The sequence below is a fragment of the Miscanthus floridulus genome, chromosome 1 (genome assembly GCF_019320115.1).
Source record: "Miscanthus floridulus cultivar M001 chromosome 1, ASM1932011v1, whole genome shotgun sequence".
Taxonomy (NCBI): Eukaryota; Viridiplantae; Streptophyta; class Magnoliopsida; order Poales; family Poaceae; genus Miscanthus; species Miscanthus floridulus.
The window spans coordinates 37,586,125-37,608,609 of NC_089580.1; the positions used below are offsets into that span (position 1 = coordinate 37,586,125).

The window sequence follows — 22,485 nt, forward strand, 5'->3', positions numbered from 1 at the left end:
CGGCTGTGTTCGGCTGCTCAGTCACGATACAATATTTTTCTCTCCTAACAAATTAGCACAAGTGGCTTATAGACCAGCCGAACAAGTCCTAAGCTTCTTCTGATCATGCATCATGATCAGAAGCTACTGTACATGTCTGTTATCTTCAGGAACGACCATACATATCTGTAGGAGTACACCGCGTTAGCGGCAGTCGCGCATCATCGCGACTGACGAAGAATGGCATGGCGACTTGAGGAAAGGAAAGACCCATCGCCCTGCTCGGCACGTCAGTCGGTAGCTTCATGCCCTCGATCGATTTGCCCTTTTCCTCATGACAAGGCCACCCCGATTTGGATTTAGGGGCCATGCAATTTTTGAAGAGGGGATGGATCCAAGGTAGTATACGATAGGATCGTGAAAGGGACAGGAGGACAGGTGTGGTTGACCGGGAGGGGGGGACGACCGCCGGGCATCTTTCGTGGCTGTAACGTCGGCGACGGCGTGATGCCCGTCCGTCCGTCTCACTCACGCTGGCGCTCGCCGTAGTCCAGGCGGAACGGATGGAGACGGGCACTTCAGGGTTGTGAACTGTGACGAACGAACGAAAGGCGGTCTGCGACGTCCCAGACAGATTATTCCTGGCTGGTCAAGGTCTCGAGATGATGTCGCATGCAGAAACTGCTGGTTGGATAGAACATCACAAGTTCAGAGTTACGTTGCGACATGGGAGAACAAAGTCGCACGTTCAGAGTTTTGTTGCGACAACGGACGAGACTTTGTAGTAGGTTTCGTTAGTGTCCCGCCCGTTTCTTACCCTTCACCTGGCTATTGCCGCCTCTGCTTTACGTGGTGAGTAACTGAGTACTGGCTTCTGAAATCTCAAAAAGTAAATTTAGTTTCCAACACACATCCGAAAAACAAAGCGAATTTGCGCGTGCGTCAAAAGCCCGAATCAAAGGTGTTGTAAAAGAAAAGGTCGGTCCGTGGCCAAGGCTTTGCAAAATGATAGGTCGACGGGAGCGCGGCTTCAGGTTAAGCTTAGAGAAGCCGCGCTCCCGTTGACCTATCACAAGTTCAGAGTTACGTTGTAACAGTTGTTTGCTGACCCCTTCAGGTTAACAGTTGTTCGGCTGATATGTTTTCAGCTTATTCTCTCTCACAGTACACTATTGAATCAGCCGAACAGGGTTATCCGGCTTTGGTTTATCATAAGAAGGGGTCAGCAAACAACTGTTACATGCGCGAGAGGCGCGACTGGCCACAGCCTAAGCTATGGAGGTTTAGAGAGTTACATTAGTCTATTACATAATGGGAAGATTCGCAACTGATAAAGACTTAAGGGCATGCCCGCCTGAAATCGACCAAAGATAACACTCATCCTTTATTTCGAAGAATATGGCCTGCTCATCTTTCCGGCTGTTCTTGAAAATAATAACATTTCTTTGCTTCCATAAGGTCCATAAGGCCTGTTCTTGAATATGGCCTTGTAATCAATCTCTACTATACTTATCAATGAATGAAATTCAGGTGACCGGATCTTTCGGGGAAAAAATACAGATCCCCTAATGGGACAATTCAGTTTCGTCAAAATAGTTGTAATAGGTGAAAATTGAGGCACAAGCCTGCTGCATCTAATAAAAGACTGAAACTAAGAAGGTTGGCTGTATCAGTGATGATCCATGATTCAGTGTGCTGACAAATTATTAGGTGCTTTCACTATCACCAGTTTGATAGAACATGCATTTTTCAGTGTATATCCAAGGATGCTACTTAACACTGTAAACCAAGTAAACACTGACTCCGTTTTAGGCTTATCACCATCAATGGCGTGCCCTCCCGTGCTATCATCATCTCCTGACCTCCCTGATTTTGTAGTGACCTGATGACCACCAAAATGTCCTGACCTCCCTGATTTTGTTAGAACTTAGAACCCATGGAGGCGTCTAATCTTGTTGAACAATAAGCATGTAAACCGACATGATTGCTGACAAAATTTACATACTTGTGTGTGTGTGTGTGTGGGGGGGGGGGGGGGGGGGGGGGGGGGGGGGGGGGGGGGGGGCTGGAGGGGATCAAACCCATGTTCTCTGCCTTCTTTTTGGCATAATCATAATAGGTCTCTAGGCTTCTTCTTTTTTTGCGATCGGGCGTTTCACTCGTTTTTCATTAAGAGGAAAATAGGTCTCGAGTCTTTGGAACCTGTAAATAATTTTAGCTTCCAGACAAGCAAAATCAGGCAAATTTGGACAAAAGCATTGAAAGACCAGAGTAAAGGTACATCTAAAATAATAATAATAATAATTAACAAATTTTTTTGACAGCCTCCATGATCAAAACCAATGGCGTGCGAGGAAGCACGAGTCGGTCCAGCGGCATGCAGGAGACGACGCGCGCTATCGGAGGCCACCATCGGAGGCCACCACAACAGTTCCTAGTCGAGATAATTGGAATTTTGCCATTACGAAATGTGGGCTTCGCTCGTTTGTCATCCCGCAAAAGGAATCCGTTCGTTTGCCATTATAAAACTGGACACACACACTAGAATGCCCTTTCAATATTTTTTTGCCAAATTTAATCATTTTTTCGCGGCCTTTTTTCTTTCCTGTTTTGCCCCCGCTCACCAGCATCCTTATCCATCCATTCGATCCCATTCGTTCTCACGGGATAGACACTCACCAGCACCCCGCCGACATCGCCACGACATGGATCAACGGCATGAAGTGATGCATCGGGTGCGGTGTATCCTTGCGAGGCCAACGGAGGAAGAGGAGAGGCGAATGGTGGCCTGTGCGGGTAGATTGGGCGAGCTTGAGCTGGCTTGGCTATGGCGGCGGCGGCAGCGGATGTGGGCATTGGAGCAAGCGAGAGAGCTCGGGGAGGGGCGGTGTGGTGGCGGCGTGCCTCTGCGGTGTCGAGGGTGGCTTTTATAGGCCGAGGAGGGGAGGGAAGGGGCAAGGACCCGAGCTCGGGGCATGCCGTCCATGGCGGCCTTGACCCGGCACACGCGAGACCGGGGGAAGGGAGCGGCTGCGGCTGACGAGGGTGGAGCGGGGACTCGATGATGGAGTTGGACCGGGGAGTCGGAAGGGGTCCGTGCGGCTTGCTCGGTCCCTGCGCGGCTTTGGCGGAGACGACTGGGACGAGTCGGAGGAGGGGGATGACAAGACGGGCCCACTCGTCAGCGGGTGGTGAGTAGGGGCAAAACGGGAAAGAAAAGAGGCCGCGAAAAAAAATTGGCAAAAAAAAATACTCAAATGGCATTCCAGGAAGTGTGTCTAGTTTTATAATGACAAACAAGCGAATCCCTTTTGCGGATGACAAACGAGCGAAGCCCAAATTTCATAATGGTAAAATTCCAATTATCTCCTCCTAGTCAGGCAGGCGGCGTGCGAGAGAAAAGACGCGCGCTCTGACAGGCACAACAGAGTAGCTCTGGAGACGGTCCGTCAAAACAGTTATAATAGGTGAAAATTGAGGCATATGCCTGCTATATCTAAAAGACTAAAGCCCCCTTTGGCACGGCTCATCCAAAACGGCTTCACCGGTAAAGCCAAAGCCGGTGAAGCCAGAAAAACTGGTTTTTTCCGGGTTCTAGTTCATTTTAACCCCGGCTTACAAAACGGCTTCACGCTACAGTGTCTCGATTTACGCAAAATAGATGAAGCCAAAGCCGGCGTACGCCGTGCCAAAGAGGCCCTAATAAAGCTAGGACGGTTAGCTGCATCTGTGATGATCCATGATTCAATGAGCTGAACAAACTATAGGTTCTTTTACTATTAGCATTTTGATAGAACATGCATTTCCAGTATATCCAAGGAAGCTGCTTAACTTAAACACTGTCAACCAAATAAACACTAGATCCGTTTTAGGCTATCCGCACTCGTCCACCTCTATTTCCATCTCTAAAAAAAGAATATTCTATCCTAGTCATCGAGATTCTCTACTCTATACCCATTTCTTCCGCACCCGTGTTATCTCTATCCTATACTCTATACCCACTATTCCATATTTTATTCTCCTCCCTCCCCCTTTCTCTCTCTCCCCAACTCTCTCTCACTCTCGCTACAGTGTTTGGCGTGTGAACAGCCAGCCTCTGGAAATAGCGCTCGCGTAGCCGGCCACTACGCGCGCGTGCGCGGTACAGGCGCGTGGTGCAGCGTTTATAGGCGCGCGTGCGCGATACAGGGCCGTTTAGCGCGCAGCGGTGCGGACAACCTTAGGGCTTAGCACACATCAACATGTTCGTTTGGTCGTATTTGGCTTATAAACCATGTCTTATCAGCTAACGAACATTATTTTTTTCTCACACCAAACCAGCCAACGGTACTTTCATCCATGGCTTATAAGCCAAACCAGCCCAAACGAACAGGACGATTAAAGGCCCACCCTTCCTTGCTATCATCTCCTGACATCCCTGATTTTTGCAGTGGCCTCTAAACTGTTCCGTCAGGTAGAGCCTAAAAGTAGAGTTATTGTACAGGTTATGTTAGAACCCACGGGTCGTCTGATCTTATTGAATAATAAGCATGTAATCTGGCAAAATTTACATACTTGCGTGGGGGCTGGAGGGGATCAAACCTATTTTCTTTGCAATATCTAACTTTTTTTTGGCATACTCATAATAGGTCTTGAGCCTTGGAACCTGCAAATGAATTTAGCTTCCAGACAAACAAAGTCAAGCGAATATTTAGAATGCATTAAAAACAAGAATAAAGGTACATCTAAAATCTTGAAAGTAAAAAAGAATCAACTAACAATTTTTTTGACAGCCTCCACGATCAACCAATAAGCTTCACCTTCTTCAAGCTACATACAGACAAAAATAGCTTTAGTGCAAAGAAAAATTCCAGTAGGACACTGATCTCCAAGACAAAAGTAGCTTACATTTTTATCTATGCCAGCCACATATCTTTTATACTGGAGAGAAAATATGAAAGAATTAGGCACGGGGGATACAATAGAGAATAGATTTATAAGCGAATGACGCCTGTGAAGAAGGGCAACTTAGACTTACATTATCGCTTTCTAGCTCAGCTTTCACTTCAGCCCAGCGGAAGGGCCACATGGCTTTGTCGTTCACTTCATCCAAAGCATCTTTGAAATTCATCTAACCAATGTTCGAGGGGAAAAAATGTCCCTGTGATTAATAAACATATAAAGCCGGAACAAATTGAAAGAAGAGCACTGTAAATTTCTTAGTTCTGCATATTCGGACAAAAACCCAAACCTTCTGCTTAGCAACCCGTTTCCAGATCTCAAAATAGAGACGAGCATAAAAATGATCAGAGTCAATAACATCGTGCATACCTTGGTTTTATCTGATAGCTTTTCCCACAAGTAGACAAATTGTTGATCACTCTCAAGTGTACTACAGGCTTTGTGGTAATAAGCCCAGTTTTGGTAACCCTGCACAAAGAAAAAAAAAATAACAATTACACGTTTTGTTTTGTCACTGCTGAGTACTGACAGCAAGTGGTGGCACCAAAGACATGGGGAAAGGAAGTAAATCTGGTGCCAACTTATAACTGCTGGGTGTATTTTATTTCTGGATGTTCCACTACCACTCCACTGCATTAGCTCTGCCAATTCTGCATTGACCGGCCGGGAGACAAGGCAGGCACCACTCCATTTCAAAGTCATGAGCGAACATAGATGATCCACGACAACACAGACTGTGTAATGTGGCTCAAAACAGCATGCATTGCGGTGACGTGGGCTTAGCAACAAGAATGGATTTGAGAAATAGTAGTGCCTACGTGTTACATACATAATCATGGAGAGCTAGCCGCTGGTAGTCCTGGAATCCAACAATCCTGCAGCGTTTGTGGTCGAAGTACCACTCGGGATTGCACTCGTAATCGCGGAAATACCCATCTTCTTCGAGCATGGACTGATGGACATCACCTCTGCATCGCTCAGCTTCGCTCCCTTTGATATATCGACAAAAGTAAGGCAAGGCATAATAAGGTTGTTATAAATGAAACAGATGCAAGTGTGGCCGACTGAAAGTAGAAATTGTCATGTTCTATATGATCTCGCCACATCCAACCGATATCTATATGTTTACCTTGTGAGCTCTGATGCGATATACGGCTAGGCGTCTCTGCAGATCTTCAGTCCGTTGTTCATCACAGAAATTCCAATAGTCATCATCTTCGTCAGGAAGGCCAAAGTAAGGCTTACTCCAACAGGAGACCCATTGCGGAACCAAATCATCTCCAACACAATATCTATAGCCTTCAATAGAATACCTATATAGAAGACCTATTTTGGGTGTCAGGAGAGGCATAACCCAAATCTGAGTATCCTCTCTCCTGAAGATACATTTGCAAAAATGGTTGTCTTTTGGGTCTTCTTGTTGAAGAAGACCAAAAATAGGTATTGAACTATTTGCCTGTAGCGCTATCTAGAGGATAAATAGGCAGTCTAACGACCGAAGGAATCGGTTTCCTCCTTGACATCAGCCTCGGTCCAATCAAAGCCTTTGACCTGCCTCCAATCAAAGAAGCCTTTGACTTGCCCCTCCGCCCCTTGTTCCGGTTCAGGGTTGATCACATCGGCGGCAGCAGTAATGTCGAGATCCTCATAAGCAGGTGCGCCTTCTTGGACCTTTGCCTTCTTCGCACCCGTCCATGCGCCTGCTGTTTCCGCCACCACCACCCCGCCGACAAAATTGCGCCGGATGGTCGTCGGAGAAGGCGAGCGGTTCTTCTTCTCTGGCTTCGTCCTCCCGTCTGCTGATCCCGGGCTCTCTCCATCTATTTCCATCGGCAGCATCAGGTCTACGTCGATCTACCGTGTGCCGTCGCACCGTAGACCCTAACCTAAGCAGAATCGCCCAGCCCTAACCTCACTTGATCGGAATTTGTTTGGAGGAGTAGCGGGATTGGTGTGGAGGAGAGCGGACGTGCCGACGCAAACTCCCACCTTACCCGACGTGTGGGGCCGTATTTCACCAGCGTCGCGCCTTGCCGCAGTCACTGCCACCCGGTCCCACACTCCCTCTCTACCTGTGCGGGTGCGGCCATAACCCATTGGACAGATCAACTCTTTTTTTCCAACCAAAAGGACAGATCAGCTCATGGTGTTTGAATTTTGATTGCTCTAACACGATTATTATTTTTTGTTCGTGGAATGTGGAATGTGGAATGTGTAAGACACAAACATATCAATTCGTTATAAATTCCTTTTAGACCTTTTTTTTTAAAGGACGGCAAAAGCTTTGTCGCAAGTTTTATTAGACAATAGGAAAAGAAAAAAGAGTTTCGACCCTCTTTGGTAGACGTTTTTAGCCTATATATGTTTTAAAATTTTGAAATTCAACTAGCTCCTTTAAAGTTTTTGTGTTCAAAACGGAGGCCTTAACCCTGATCATGTTGATTTGTAAAACTGGTTTGTGAATTAATCTATGACGACTCACACGAGTTAATTTGATGCTACTCATGGCATTGTGTGACTCACCGGGGACCGGGGTTCTCTTAATCGGGTCAAATTCTCTATACTGACTTGGTAAGTTCCACCTATGGAACGTACGGTTTAAGCACTCAAAATTTACTGTGGTTGTTATATATAGGCCACGTTTAGTTGGTCGAATTTGGCGCCGCCGAATACACTGCAGCGCACTGTAGCGCAATGTAGCATTTCGTTTGTATTTGGTAATAATTGTCCAACTATTGACTAATTAGGCTCAAAACGTTCGTCTCACAAAGTAGAATCAAACTGTGCAATTAGTTTTTTATTTCGTCTACATTTAGTACTTCATGCATGTACCGCAAGTTTGATGTGACGAAGAATCTTCTTTTTGTATAGTGCCAAATTCAGAAGTTTGGGGAACTAAACATGGCCATATTCTAAAAAAATAAATTATGTTGCGGTTATTTTTTCTAGATCTAATTGTCAACACATGGAGCTTAAGCCACAGGATCTTTAATCTTATTTGACCTTTATGCAAAGGATCTCTAAATAGGATCTCTACGAGGGCCTGTTCAGCTGGTATTAAAACCGGCTGATAAGCCAGCTGAAGCTGATTCGTTGTGAGAGAAAAATATTGTAGATTCTAGCTGATAAGTCGGCTGATAAGTTCAAGTGAACATGCCAGACTTTTGTGTTAGAAAAAAACTTAATCCAACAAAGGTCCAACTCAAGTTTCTACTTTCCTAAAAAAAACTCAAGTTGGAGACCTCCAAAGCTCCCCCTCCTCTCAGGGAAAAAAAACTATGGATACAGTATCCACGGTGCTCCTGTGCATACATACTCCTAGATGCTTGCCACATGTACAGATAGATGGATCCAACGCGCGTGTAGTCATGCGGAGTCGTGCATCAAAGCCGAGCGGAGTCGAGTCAGAGAGAATTAGGGAGTCGTGCGTAAAGATGGCAACGGGGCCCCGATACCCGATACCCGACGGGTATTTGATCCATTAGGGGACGGGGATGGGATCATATCTTTATCCACGGGCATCTAAATGGGAAAGAATCCATACCCGACGGGTATAGCGGGTACGGGAACGTTCCCTGTTTACCCGTCCCCGTTACCCGTTGGGGAACCCGACTATTTGAGCTGTCATGCGAGTATTAGGCCCAAAGAAACTCAACATAGGTATTTTGGTCCAAATCTGAACAGTCATATATATAGTTTGTGTGTTCTAGGAACCCTCGTTCAATTTTTCCTCACCATCTCCACCAGCAGCACAAGCACGCCTGTCTCACGAGCGCTCGTGCCCCTCGCTTCCTCAGTTCGGTCTCTCTGCCACCTTTGCTCGTCCTCCTCGCAACCTCGCTCCTTCTCCTCGGCATCTCCGAGACTCCGACACTTATACCCGGGTGAAGAAGAAACGTCTCCGATTGCAAAGCTGCGACCCCAAGTGTCCTTGTTTATCGGGTATACAGTACCCGTCGGGTATCTGTTACCCGACCGATACCCGACGGGTATGGGGATGTGCAAGAATCTATACCTGAGACAGTTAATGGGGATAGGGACGGGATGAATTCTCCGTAGCGGGGAAGAGAACGTTCCGGCGATACCCGACGGGTATATCCCCGTTGCCATCCTTAGTCGTGCGTCAAAGCCGAGCGGAGGAAGAGCTAGGTATGTATGCACAGAGGTTGTAGTGGATACGGTTTACATGGAATTTTTCCCCTCTCAGCTCAATCTCTAGTGTGTAAGACTGTCTCCAACGATAAAACGCAAACACGAGACCTATTCCAAGCATTTGAGTCACGTACAGGCGGGTCATGAACCCAAATCCTGCCTTCTCCAACAACGACCCCAAAAGAAGACTCCAGTTTCCTTCGTCTTCGTCTTCCCCGTGGCCGGCCACCGAGCTGCGAGCTCCGACGCGAGATCCGGCGAGAAAATCAAATAAAAGATTTGAGCAAGCAGTGAGCAGCGAGCAAGGGCAGATCCGCGAGTCGTGGTACCTTTGGATGCCGAGATCAACGAGCTCCTGGATGGCGGCGCGTAGAGGTGCCTCACGGCGGCGTCGATGGCGGCCTTGTCGTCCTCCCCCGCGGCGGTGTAGACCTCGGTGAACCGGCGCACGACGCGGTGCCTGAGCTCGCGCGCGTCGGCCGTCCGCGCGACGATGAAGAGGCAGTTGCCATCGGCGTCGATCTCCTCGCCGTGGTCGAGGCGGAAGACCACGGGCGTCAGCGCCGACACCGGCGCAGCCCCTTTGGCGCCCGGCGAGGAGGGCTTCCACGCGACGCCGTGCTCCCAGATCCGGTGGAAGCGGCGGCGTTGCTGGTCCTCAAGCGCCCAGACCGCGTCCCAGCCCGTGGGCGAGGTGGAGGGCTCGGGGGAGGGGGCCGGGGAGGACCAGGCGAGGAGCGGCAGCGGCAGAGCGAGGGCTGGGGACGGCGTCGCCGCTTCAGGAGGGAAGTGAGAGAAATGGAGGGAAGGCAGAGAGAGGGAGAGAGATGCGAGGGAGGAGCGGAGGCAGGAGAGAAGGGAGGGGCCGCCGGTGGTGTTGCGCCGGTTGCTGCTGCTGCCGGCAGGGGGCGCCGCGTGAGCCGCCTCCGTCCCCACCACGAGCGGCACCTTCGAGATCAGGCTTCAGGATTTGCGTCGTCTCTCTCTCGAGACGCTTATTTGCCTCTCGGATCGGCTTGAACGCAAAATGCGTCCTCATTTTGAGTCATCCGTTGGAGCGTATTTTCGGTACCTAAAACACTGTGAACTACCTATTTTGTGTTTGGGTTACGTCGTTGGAGACAGTCTAAGGAGCTTCCTACCTTATCTCACCAAAAACTCACCTCTGCTTGTCTTTTTTCGGACTTTCTCCCACGCCACCACCCTGGCAAAGGGACCGCGTTATAGCGTGACCTGTCGGGCCATGGGGGAGCGCACGACCCCTCTGTGCGCCCCGACATTGCTCAGGCTGTGTTTAAGGGCATGTTCGATTGAACTTATCAGCCGGCTTATCAGCTAGAATCTACAGTATTTTTCTCTCACAGTAAATCAGCTTCAGCCAGCTTTAATACCAGCCGAACAGGCCATAAATACAGGAGGTAAAGTTTAGGGGTATTATATTGGGTGTCACATCGTGGTGTCACGTGAGAGTATTCGGATAATAAGAATAAAACAAATTACAGAAGTCCTCACTAATTCACGAGACGAATTTACTAAGCCGAATTAATATGTCGACAGCACATGTTTACTGTACATTTACTATAGCACCACATTGTCAAATAATGGACTAATTAGGCTTAAAAAATCCGTCTCGCAAATTAATCACAATCTGTGCAATTATTTTTTTATCTATATTTAATATTCTATACACGTGTCCAAACAATATAATAGGAATTTTATAGGAGTAACGAAACAAGGCCTCCATGGGATTCGGGCCAACTCACAGCAAGCCCAGGTAATATGTGCTGGCTAGCATCTCCAAGAGTTTCCTACTTTTTTCTCCTAAAGACTTGTAGTTTGGCAACTTCTAAAGAGATTTGGGGAGGAAAAAAGAAGATCATCTCCAAGGGTTTCTAATAAATGACATCTAAAAAATCAAATTTGGAGCCCACATAAATTATGTTGCGTTTTTTTTCTTTTCCATCACGGGAAACTACAGGACGCGCCGAACCCTGAGACCGCGAGCTCCCTGCCGCCGCCGCCATCGTCCAGTGCATCGCCTACTTCCCCGTGTCGACGAACCTAGTGAACTACCTCAAGGACCGGCTGCATGAGGGCAGCAAGGCCGCCACGAACGGCGTCACCAACCGGATGGGCACGAGCTCCGTCACGCCGCTCGTTGCCGCCTTCCTCGCCGACACCTTCCTCGGCAGATACTGGACCATCGCGCTCTTCCTGGTCATCTCCTTCGTGGTACGTACGTACGTCGTCGTCCACCATCAGACGCGGAGTCGCAAAGCAAGCTCACCCACCCGGCCTCGTCGCCGTTCTCTTGTTTTGTTTCCGGCACGTACGTACTCAGGCCTATGTGGTGCTCACGGTGAGCGTGGCGATGGCGCTGGAGAGCGCGGCCTTCTACGCGGGGCTATACCTGCTGGCGCTGGGCGGCGCGCTGCAGCCGGTGCTGACGTCGTTCGGCGCGGACCAGTTCGATGAGTCCGACGAGGAGGAGCGCGGGTGGCAGAGAGCTCCTTCTTCAACTGGTTCTACCTCTCCATCAACGTCGGCTGTCTGTTCGGCGGCACCGTGCTGGTGTGGGTGCAGTCCAGCGTCAGCTGGGAGCTTGGGTACGGCATCCCCGCGCTCTTCAGCGTGCTGGCCATCGCGGTCTTCCTGGCCGGCACCACCGAGTACCGCCGGCACCAGCCGCTGGCCGGCAGCCCGCTCACCAGGGTCACGCAGGTTGTCGTCGCCGCATTCAGGAAGTGCGGCGTCGAGGTGCCGGAAGACGCGTCGAGGCTGCACGAGTGCGAGGATGTCGACGGCATGTCCACGATACAGGGGAGACGCCGACTCGCGTACACGAGGCCGCGGGAGTTGAAGGATACGCGGAGGCTGCGAGTTACGTGGATGAGGGGGATTTTTACCAACTCCTAAAATATTAGGAGATTGTATTAGGAGTTGTTGGAGATAGATTTTTTATGGATCTTTCTAAAAACTTAGGATTAGGAGGAGATTTTGAAAACTCTCGGAGATACTCTCCAAGAGTTTCCTACTTTTTTCTCCTAAAAACTTGTAGTTTGGCAACTCCTAAAAAGATTTAGGGAGGAAAAAAGAAGATCATCTCTAAGGGTTTCTAATAAATGGCATCTAAAAAATCAAATTTGGAGCCCACATGAATTATGTTGCGTTTTTTTTCTTTTCCATCACGGGAAACTATAGGGCACGCCGAACCCTGAGACCGCGAGCTCCCTGCCGCCGCCGCCATCGTCCAGTGCATGGCCTACTTCCCCGTGTCGACGAACCTAGTGAACTACCTCAAGGACCGGCTGCATGAGGGCAGCAAGGCCGCCGCGAACGGCGTCACCAACTGGATGGGCACGAGCTCCATCACGCCGCTCGTTGCCGCCTTCCTCGCCGACGCCTTCCTCGGCAGATACTGGACCATCGCGCTCTTCCTGGTCATCTCCTTCGTGGTATGTACGTACGTCGTCGTCCACCATCAGACGCAGAGTCGCAAAGCAAGCTCACCCACCCGGCCTCGTCGCCGTTCTCTTGTTTTGTTTCCGGCACATACGTACTCAGGCCTTCGTGGTGCTCACGGTGAGCGTGGCGGTGGCGCTGGAGAGCGCGACCTTCTACGCGGGGCTATACCTGCTGGCGCTGGGCGGCGCGCTGCAGCCGGTGCTGACGTCGTTCGGCGCGGACCAGTTCGACGAGTCCGACGAGGAGGAGCACGGGTGACAGAGCTCCTTCTTCAACTGGTTCTACCTCTCCATCAACTTCGGCTGTCTGTTCGGCGACACCGTGCTGGTGTGGGTGCAGTCCAGCGTCAGCTGGGAGCTTGGGTACGGCATCCCCGTGCTCTTCAGCGTGCTGGCCGTCGCGGTCATCCTGGCCGGCACCACCGAGTACCGCCGGTACCAGCCGCTGGCCGGCAGCCCGCTCACCAGGGTCGCGCAGGTTGTCGTCGCCGCGTTCTGGAAGTGCGGCGTCGAGGTGCCGGAAGACGCGTCGACGCTGCACGAGTGCGAGGATGTCGACGGCATGTCCACGATACACGAACTATACGCGCGAGGCTGCGGCGCGTAAAGTTACGTGGATGAAGAGGATTTTTACCAACTCCTAAAATATTAAGAGATTATATTAGGAGTTGTTGGAAATAGATTTTTTTTTGTGGATCTTTCTACAAACTTAGAATTAGTAGGAGATTTTACCAACTCTTGGAGATGCTCTAGCTGCCGTCCACCTGCTCCCGTACAATGATTCGACCCCGCTGCAGTCCTGCTGCATGCGCGACATCAAATGCATGCAACTGACGTAAGCGTAAAACCAAAACTTTTTTTTGGAATTGCTTTAACTTTTAAATCATTTATCCATTTTTAATTTCGTCTACATCGATATGTTCTACGTGACAAGACGAATAAAACTAAACCCCACCTGCCTACGTTTCGAAGAATTTTATTTTAGTAATAATTTATGTGTAAAAATATGATAGGAGATTTATGAAAAAAAAGTTGCTACCATGTAATACTAAACTTGCTACTTCAAAAATAAACTAAAGTTTTTAATTTGGTATGCACATCGATTGTTACCATGGAAATATAATAAATTTGTTATAGTATTTACATAAAGTTATTAATCCCTAAAGAGAGTAATAGACCAAATCAAGACAAGCTGCAAACTAGAGGGCAAATTACTAAAATAAACATTGCATAAACTGTCAATTAGGGGGCAAGTTATTATAAACACACATTAAAAAAGTCAGGATACATGACTTGTTGTCAACTGAGGGCATTCATTAAAAAATGAGGGTAGCGATACAAAACAAGACAAGCTACAACCTAGAAGCAAATTGTTAGAACAAGCATTGCATAAGCTGTCAACTAGAGGGATAAGTTATTATGAAACCCACTATATAAGCCGGAAAACATGACTAGCTGAAAATTGGAGGAACATTTATTAAAAAGACAAAAGTAGCATTCCAAAATAAGATAAGCTGCACCCTGAGGGGCTAATTATTAGATGAAGCATGTCATAAGGTGCCAACTTAGAGGGTAAATTATTATACAACTAATATGCATGATTTAGAAATACATTCGAACCTAAAAGGATGACTAAGAATTGAAACTAAAAAAACATAACTGAAAAGTGAAACTAAAAAAATGAAAAAAACTTGACTGAAAACTGAAACTGGGGGCAAATTCTTTTGTGGCAACTTATGTGTGCAATGTCTATACTTTTGTAATAACTTATACATTATAGGTGAAGCAACTAATATGTAGTATTTAGGAAGTCGAACCTAGAAGAGTAATTGTAATCTGAAACTAACAAAAAGTAAAAAAAAAGTTGAATGAAAAATGAAACTAAAAAAACTGAAAAAACAGACTGAAAACTAAAACTAAAAAAAATTAAAAAAAATGACCGAAAACTGAATTAAAAAATGAAAAAAAAACTTAACTGAAAACTGAAACTAGGGGCAAATTCTTTTGTGTCAACTTATGTATGCGATGGCTACTCTTTTGTAACAACTTATATATTACAAGTGAGGCAACTAATATGCAGGATTTAGAAAGACATTCGAACCTAAAAGGATAACTGAAATATGAAACTAAAAAAAAAACATGACTGAAATATGAAACTAAAAAATTTCTGAAAACTGAAAATAAAAAACATTTAAAAAACCTCGTGAAACTGAGACTAAATGAAACAATGAAAAAAATCAGAAATGAAACAAAAACTGCTCCTTGCTGTACGTATCAGCAGGCAAACAGACACAGAGCATTGCAACATTGTGGTGATGTAGACATCATACGCCCATAATGTGTATGTGTACGCGAAAGGTCAATGTGTACGCACCTTGACATCAAATTGTGACGTGCGCGCGCAGGTACAAGAAGATTGGTAGGCATGCTCATCTCGATTTTCTTTCATGATTAGCATCAGTGGCCCGATTCAAACTAATGCGTATTTTAAACCTGCTTCAATATTTTCGGTCCGGCCCACTTCATGTTCATATAGGCTGCTAACTCGGGCCTATATGCCACCGTACGCGCGGACGCGGACGCAGGCCGGGAATCGCGAGCGCGACCGTACGCGCAATAGCCCCTTGGCCTGGTGCGGCTCCCCTCCTTGGCGCCCGTTCCCGCGAGGCCCATTTAATATGGCTCCTCTCCTCTCGGTGAGACACTCGACACACACACTGACACACACCGTGGCTCTCCTCCTTGTGCCATCGATCGGACCTCTCCGTGTCATCTCCCGTGCTCCTCTCTCGCGCCACCATAGCTCACTTGATTTGAAACGATAGTGGATGTGGCCGAATGATGAGCAGGTCCCATATGCTAGTGTATACTGGAATGGATTTGAGGGCCCTGATTAGTGCATTCATATTAGAGTAGATGAAAAAGAAAGGATCTATCTACTGAAAACTCAGGTGATTTACACCCTCCTGTCACCGGAGTGACAGAAGAGATAAAATCACTCAAATTTACCATACAAAAGAAATTGAGTGATTCAAGGTGATCTGTCACCCGATTCCCATAACCACAACAAAATCCAAAGAACGAAATGAAAAAGATAAAAAACAAAACAAAAAAAAATACAGATTAAACATATCAGTTGTATTAAAGGCATATTAGAAGAACAAAGCAGGAAATCAAAAGAAAAAAGACAGATAACAGATCATTTCTATAAAAGGCAAATTAGAAGAAGATCGAAGCAAAAAAAAAAAACAAAGAAAAAAGACAGAATTCACAGATCATTTCTATGAAAGGCAAATTAAAAGAAGATCAAAGCAAAAAAACCATAGAAGAAAGACACATTCAACCGATCATTTCTATGAAAGGCAAATTAGAAGAAGACCAAAAGCAAAAAAAAAACATAGAGAACTGTTCAAGTAATCCAAATGACCACTCTAATTTATAAAGAGTTAATTTACACCAATTAACACATAGAACTTACACCCATGTAGGCATAGTAAAATATGCTACATTAGCCCTGTTCGTTTGTCTTATAATCCGTACTTTTCAACTTATTTTCCAGTCGGAAGAGCATTTTTCTTTCACAGCAAATCAGCCGGAAGAATGTTTCAGCCTACGAAACGAACGGGGCCATTGAAGTGTAATCTGTAGCTACTAATCAAGAAATGAATTTGCACAAGGCAGCACCTCGGCCCGGGCTGCGACGCGGCGGCGTTGGCACTGGACGAGTGGGGATGGGGAGGAAGAACTACGCAGGGCCGCAGGTGCACGCGGCGCACGGCACGCCGGTGTGCGGACGCCGGAGTGGGGTCGGAGGCGAGGAAGAAAGAGAAGGATGCGAGAAGAAAGAGGAGCGAGGACGAAAGAGGCGCGCTGTCCACTGCACGAGTTAATGCGATGCCTTTTCCGGTGCATGCGGCGGGGCCATAGGAGAGTGGAGTGCGCGGGATTAGGCGCGCGCTTCGCCCATCTGTCATCGCGTCCGTTCATGCCACCAGATGGATGGCAGAGAAATCGAGTGACACGACACCCAGAATCACCCGAGCGCCATATAGATTTAGCGAAAAGAAATACCTCAAGTGTACGTGAAGCCATCAAAAGAGGATATAGCAACAAAAAAAAAAGCAGTCAACACAACATATTTCCAAAGAAAAATTAAAAACAATCGCAAACAATTAATCTGAAAGAACAAGGAGGTCGCTGATGATAGATTCTCCACCATAAAACCAAATTGCATGACGATATAAATAGAACTGTTGCGGCAGCAAGGTCAAATGTTCAATCCTGGTACACAAATTAAACTTGTCCATCAATTAGGAGAACATGCATCTGTTTGGAAGATGAAGTACCAAATATGCTTCAGTGTCTGTTGGCATGTTGTTTTTTTGCCTAGGACAGGTACACACAAGCATTTAGATGGAGAAAATCCGATCGAGTTGTATATAACAAACGGTAATGCGACAATGCGTGGACAGGGAGAAATGACATTCAGAGCAGTATCCATTAGGTCTACTGACGTGGTGCTTCTTCCTCCAGCTTCAGCACAGGTTTCCCTGGATGGTCTGCAAGCTGGTCCTGCACGTCATGCTTCAGTGTTTCCTCGTAGGAGCCCTTCAGCCAGACTTCCTTGAGTTTAGATAGATGAACCAGGCCAGAAAGCTGATGTGACGACCCACTGCAGCAGTCAAATTTCAGCAGATCAAGGTTTTTCATTATTTTTGATCCAAAAGTCACATGTAAGCTGGACATGCAAGCAATCTCAAGGACCTTGAGCTTCTGATAAGAGCGCTGCTCAACTCCATCTATAAAAACACAAAAATGGAGCCGAACATCTTCAGGCTGATTGACACAAAGGCGCAGAATGCATAGTTTTGGTAGCTCGCCAAGAAACCTTATGTCCCATTCCCTTAATGTGGTTATCTCTAGATCCAACTTTGCGAGCTTGCTAAGCTGGTCGATCTGTAAAACTTGCAATTTGTCTACAAGCCCGTACAGTTTGAGGCTCTGTAGGTTCTTTAAAGGTAGGAATGTGTCATCCAAACAACATTGACTTTCTTTGTCGAACCACACTGACAAGGATTCCAAATGGACATGACCCGATATTGCAGAGGAAAACGCCATACTGTTATTCCTGTTGACGCCGAACACTCCCAGCTTGCGCAATTGGGTGAGCTTCTTTAGCGCTTTCAGTATGGCCTCCCCCGCTGAAGAACCTATATTAACTACACCAAGCGTGTGCAAGGACCTCAGTTCCCTGATCCCACTGGGCACCCCAACACCAACAAGATGACTGAGATGGTGGAACTTGGACAGCCAGGATGAAGAAGCATTTGGCACTGATGGATCCTCTGATGAGATACTAGGCGTGCCCCCACGGATATACTGCAGCATCTGTAGTTTGGTGATAGTTGCTGGCAGAGTGACTATGGAGGTGTCCATCACGTCCAAAGTCTGAAGCTGCCTCAGACCACCAATTGAGCTAGGTAGATGGAAGATCCCACGGCATCCTCTTAGCGACAGGAACTTGAGGCAACACAGCCGCTTTACCATCTGCTCAACATCTGCATCTGTTAAACCTAATGAATCCTCCAGATCCAACACCCGGAGAAGCTTCATACTTTTGGAGATGAAGAATGATTTCCACATTCCAACCACTGTCATTGACCGTAGCCGTGAGAAGTCGATCCTCTGGAACACAGTCATATTTCTGTCCCAGTTTTCAGATATGACAAGATGACGTCCACTGCTTTTGGTGGTTGGGCTGCTAGTGTCGGTCAGCTCAAATACAAGGTTTTCCTCCATTGCCCGTGACAGGATGCACTCACGCAAAAAACCATTGACTCGGCATAAGACCACCCTTGCGTCACTGATGGCTGATGACTCCGGTTGGATTATGCTCAGATTGAGGAGCTTGGAGAAGAACTCCTCCCCATTCTCCTCTGCAGATTTATCATCACTGTCCCTGGAGTAGCCCTCAGCGATCCAACGCCTTACTAGACGCCTTCGCCGAATGTTGTGGTCTCTAGGAAAACATGATAGGTAGAAGATGCATGGCTTGATGGAATCCGGACAAGTGCGGAAGCAGGAATGCATCCAACTAAATAGATCCCATAGGCTGTCAAACTCCGGGTTCATCTCTACCTCATTTATAAACCTCAGATTGATGGAACCTGCAGCGTCCATCCACGCTGCCTTGGTAGCCAATATGCCAGCCATAGCCACTATTATTGAGGGAAGGCCCCCGCACTTTGAAATAAGTTCTCGCAGCACCGCATTTTCGCGATAAGACGGTGAAGCGGACAATAGAGTCTTCTTAGATGCTACCTGTACATTCAAACAGATCAACAACTGACCTTAATTACCATTAATTTGCGTAGGATTTTCACATAATGTACTTATATAATTATACACACTAGTCCATCAACTCATGCTCACATCTGGACTAGAATCTAGTAGTCATAAGTATCAAGATGTTTACCACTAATGTTTACAGCTAATAAAATATTTCATATAGATACTCTATGATCTCTGTCATACTGTGATATGTTGGATATATTATGGGCTTGACCCATATAATATTTAATAAATCAAATAAACTGTATGGTCCGTAATAATGCGCGGTGTATGGTTTAATACCGTATGGGATTTTGACTAGACGTTGAATTGGTTTATATGGTTGAATATTGTTCATCTATATTGAGAAGCTGAGAAAAGAACATAGGTGTGCCACACGCGCGCGCGCGCGCCGCCGCCGCCGGCCGGGCCGTGGGCGTGGGCGTCGCGGGACGGGGCCGTGTTTTACCAATCAAGTTGCATAATTACGGAAGTTTCTTCCATTTTTAATCAGTGGCGACTTGATTATGGGAGTTTCACCCGTTACCGCTGGCTGAGCCTTGATGGACAGAGCTCTTCCGTCTCCTAATCTCCTCCTGAGACTCATCGCTTCCCTGCCACGAGCATATATTCCCAACTCCTCCGTCAGTCATCTTCTTCTTCGCTTCGGAGTCAACCACATTTGCTGCTCTTTGGTTCTCCCCGTCCCGGTTCCCTGCGCGCAAAGGAACTGGATGAGTAGAGCCTCCGGAGTCAACCACATCCCAACTCCTCCGTCAGTCATCTTCTTCTTCGCTTCAGAGTCAACCACATCCGCTGCTCTTTGGTTCTCCTCGTCCCCGTTCCTTGCGCGCACAGGAACTGGGTGAGTAGAGCCTCCGAAGTCAACCACATCTGCTGCTCTTTGGTTCTCCCCGTCCTGGTTCCCTGCGCGCACAGTAACTAGGTGAGTAGAGCCTCCGGAACGTCTGCCGTCTTCGAGTTCACCTGCTCGGGTGAAGGGCGGCAATCACGTTTTTGGGGAGTGTCGTTAGCGGCACGACTACTCGCATCGACCGTCTTCTTCTTCCCGGCCTCGGCGCACGTCTCTGGTGATCGGCACTGCTTCCTTCCTGCACTGCAACGAGCGGGACGACTACACCGACCTGCACTATGTCGACTAGTGCATCCGGCTCTACCGCTGGGTATGTCTCTGTTCTCCGTTATCTAGTAAGGTCTTGTCGGTGCAGAAAATAACCAACACGTAAATACTTGTAGTTTTGCCGTACGTTGTGATCGGATGTGGCCTAGCACTCAATGACATAGGGTTTATACTGGTTTAGGCAATGTGCCCTACGTCCAGTTTGAGTCGGTCGGTGACTTTATTCCTGAGCCCAGGTGCTCGAAGTTTGTTGTGGGGTTACAAACGGAAGGGAGAAAGATGGGGAGTATAAGAGGTCCAGTCTGACTCTGGTCTGAAGGGCCAAGAGTGACGGGAGCTCCGTTATGTGCTAAGTGTTCAAACGTATGTTGTTCGTTGGGATCCTTGGTTGTTCGGATCGTGTGTGTGAGTGAACTGATGGATCTGTTGGGAGGGAGCGCATCCCCTTTTATAGATGAAGGGGACGGCCTTACAAGCCAGAGAGAAAGAGAGTACACATGCTACTAAGTCTTGTTGCCCACGCCATCTGGTACGAGATGATGGTAGGCGTCCATAACACTGTTGTTGTCAGACGCATATGGGAGGTTTTACCGTATTCACTATGTATGGTAAATGACGGCGCCCACAACACTGTTGATGTCCAGAGGCATGTGGAGGGAGCCTTACCACATTTGTCTGGTATGGGAGTTGATGGCGCCTACAATACTGTAGGTCAAATGTCGGCGCCCACAACACTGCTCGGGTTCTGGCATGCCTAGAAAGTTGTAGGGCACCCTTCTGACATGTCCTATTGGTTACTATCCTGCAGGTGTGCAAGGTACAGTCCTCGATATCGTGGTTGACTTGAGTGCCCTGTCTTACTTGCTGCGTCCGTTTCCTGGTCCTCACCGAGCGGGCGTCCCCGGTCGGTTGGTTCTAGTCGGCTCTGACTGTGTCAGCCGGAGAAGAGCTTGTAAGCAGGGGGTTCGGTGCATCGCCGGTCGGAGATGCGGGTCGGAGTCAAAAGCGGCGTTTGTTCCTCCTTGGCCAGGCCTTCCAATCGGAGAGGTGGGCTAGAGTCAGAAGCGGTGTTGTTTCTTCTTGGCCAGGCCTTTCGGTCGGAGAGGCAGGCTAAAGTTGAAAGCGAGCGTTTGTTCCTCCTTAGCGAGGCCTTCCGGTCGGAGATTGGATCCTCCCTTAGGCCTGTTGTTAGGTTTCTTGGGCCGGCCTAGGTGTTGCGCGTTTGTTCACAGCGTCGTCTGCTGGACCAAACCTTTGCTGGGAAGCCGGTCCATGAGGGACCCTGGGTTTATGAACCCGACAGGTCTTGTGTACTTACCTTGCTGGTTAGTATCATATACACGACGTTCATGCTTAGATCACACAAGCACATGTATGATGTCACCAACCTTGGCTCTGCCGCTGGGTATGTCTCTGTTCTCCGTTATCCAGTAAGGTCTTGTGTACTTACCTTGCTGGTTAGTATCATATACATAATGTTCATGCTTAGATCACACAAGCACATGTATGATGTCACCAGCCTTTTGTTTATCGTCTTTTTCTAGATTAAATTGCTATTGAAAATGCCTAATTACCTAACAATCCGAAAACGTGATAGGCAATTTTCGGTAGTTGGCTTTGTGGGTATGCTGAAACCGAATGTGTTTGAGGGCACTCACTATAAGAGGTGGTGGCAGAGGTGCATATTATGGTTGACTGTTATGCACCGCTACTTTGTTGCTGAGCCTTGGGCTGTTGGGCCGCATACTCTTGAGGAGCGTGCGTTCCAACATGCTGACAATACGTTCAAGGCAGCAATTTTGAGCGTGCTAGGAGACTCCATAGTAGATGCATATGTGCCGCTTCAGACTGGTAAGGCCATGTGGGAAGCACTTGAGGCTAAATATGGAGTGTATGATGCTGGTTCTGAGTTGTATGTTATGGAGCAGTTTCATAACTACCGGATGATCGATGGCCGTTCTATAGTGGAACAAGCTCATGAGGTACAAACACTGGCAAAAGAACTTAAAATGTTTGGATGTGTGTTGCCCGACAAGTTTGTGGCAGGCTGTATCATTGCTAAGCTGCCACAGGCTTGGACAGATTTTGCTATCTCTCTGAAACATAAGAGACAAGAGTTTAGCATTGCTGAGCTCATTAGCTCTTTAGATGTTGAAAAGAAGGCGAGAACAAAAGATGTCCGTGGCAAGAAGGTCGGTGAGGGGAGTTTGAGTGCCCATGTGGTACAGAAGAATCATCCTAAGCCCCAAAAGAAGAAATTCCAGCAAAAACTCAAACAAAAGTCTACCACTCCTTTTAAGAAGAAGAAGAAGAACAAGGAAAAGGAAAATTGTTTCACTTGTGGCAAGCCTGGGCACTATGCTAGAGAGTGCGAGGAGGCTAAGTGGAAGCCAAACAAGAAAACAGCAAACACAGTTAAGACTGATGCAGGAACAACGGGGCATGGTAATTTATTGCCCACTGTTCTTTCAATTTGTC

At 47.6% G+C, this 22,485-nt stretch overlaps 1 protein-coding gene and 3 pseudogenes across 4 annotated transcripts in view; 2 read left to right on the forward strand and 2 right to left on the reverse strand.

The window, feature by feature from the left end:
• Positions 1-4,428: 4,428 nt before the first annotated feature.
• Positions 4,429-6,750, reverse strand: LOC136454843 (uncharacterized; annotated as a pseudogene).
• A 4,064-nt stretch (positions 6,751-10,814) lies between these two features.
• LOC136454849 (protein NRT1/ PTR FAMILY 8.1-like) lies at positions 10,815-11,988 on the forward strand (annotated as a pseudogene).
• A 341-nt stretch (positions 11,989-12,329) lies between these two features.
• Positions 12,330-13,143, forward strand: LOC136454857 (protein NRT1/ PTR FAMILY 8.1-like; annotated as a pseudogene).
• A 3,678-nt stretch (positions 13,144-16,821) lies between these two features.
• Positions 16,822-22,485, reverse strand: part of LOC136484334 (uncharacterized) — a 32,683-nt gene continuing 27,019 nt past the window's right edge. For 3 of the 4 annotated variants that reach the window (XM_066481607.1, XM_066481624.1, XM_066481627.1), the window contains exon 11: positions 16,822-18,857. In XM_066481607.1, the coding sequence (XP_066337704.1) occupies positions 17,043-18,857 (1,815 nt within the window). In that variant the 3' untranslated portion in view covers positions 16,822-17,042. The remainder of the gene's footprint in view (positions 18,858-22,485) is intronic. The other variant, XM_066481634.1, reaches the window with a different exon arrangement.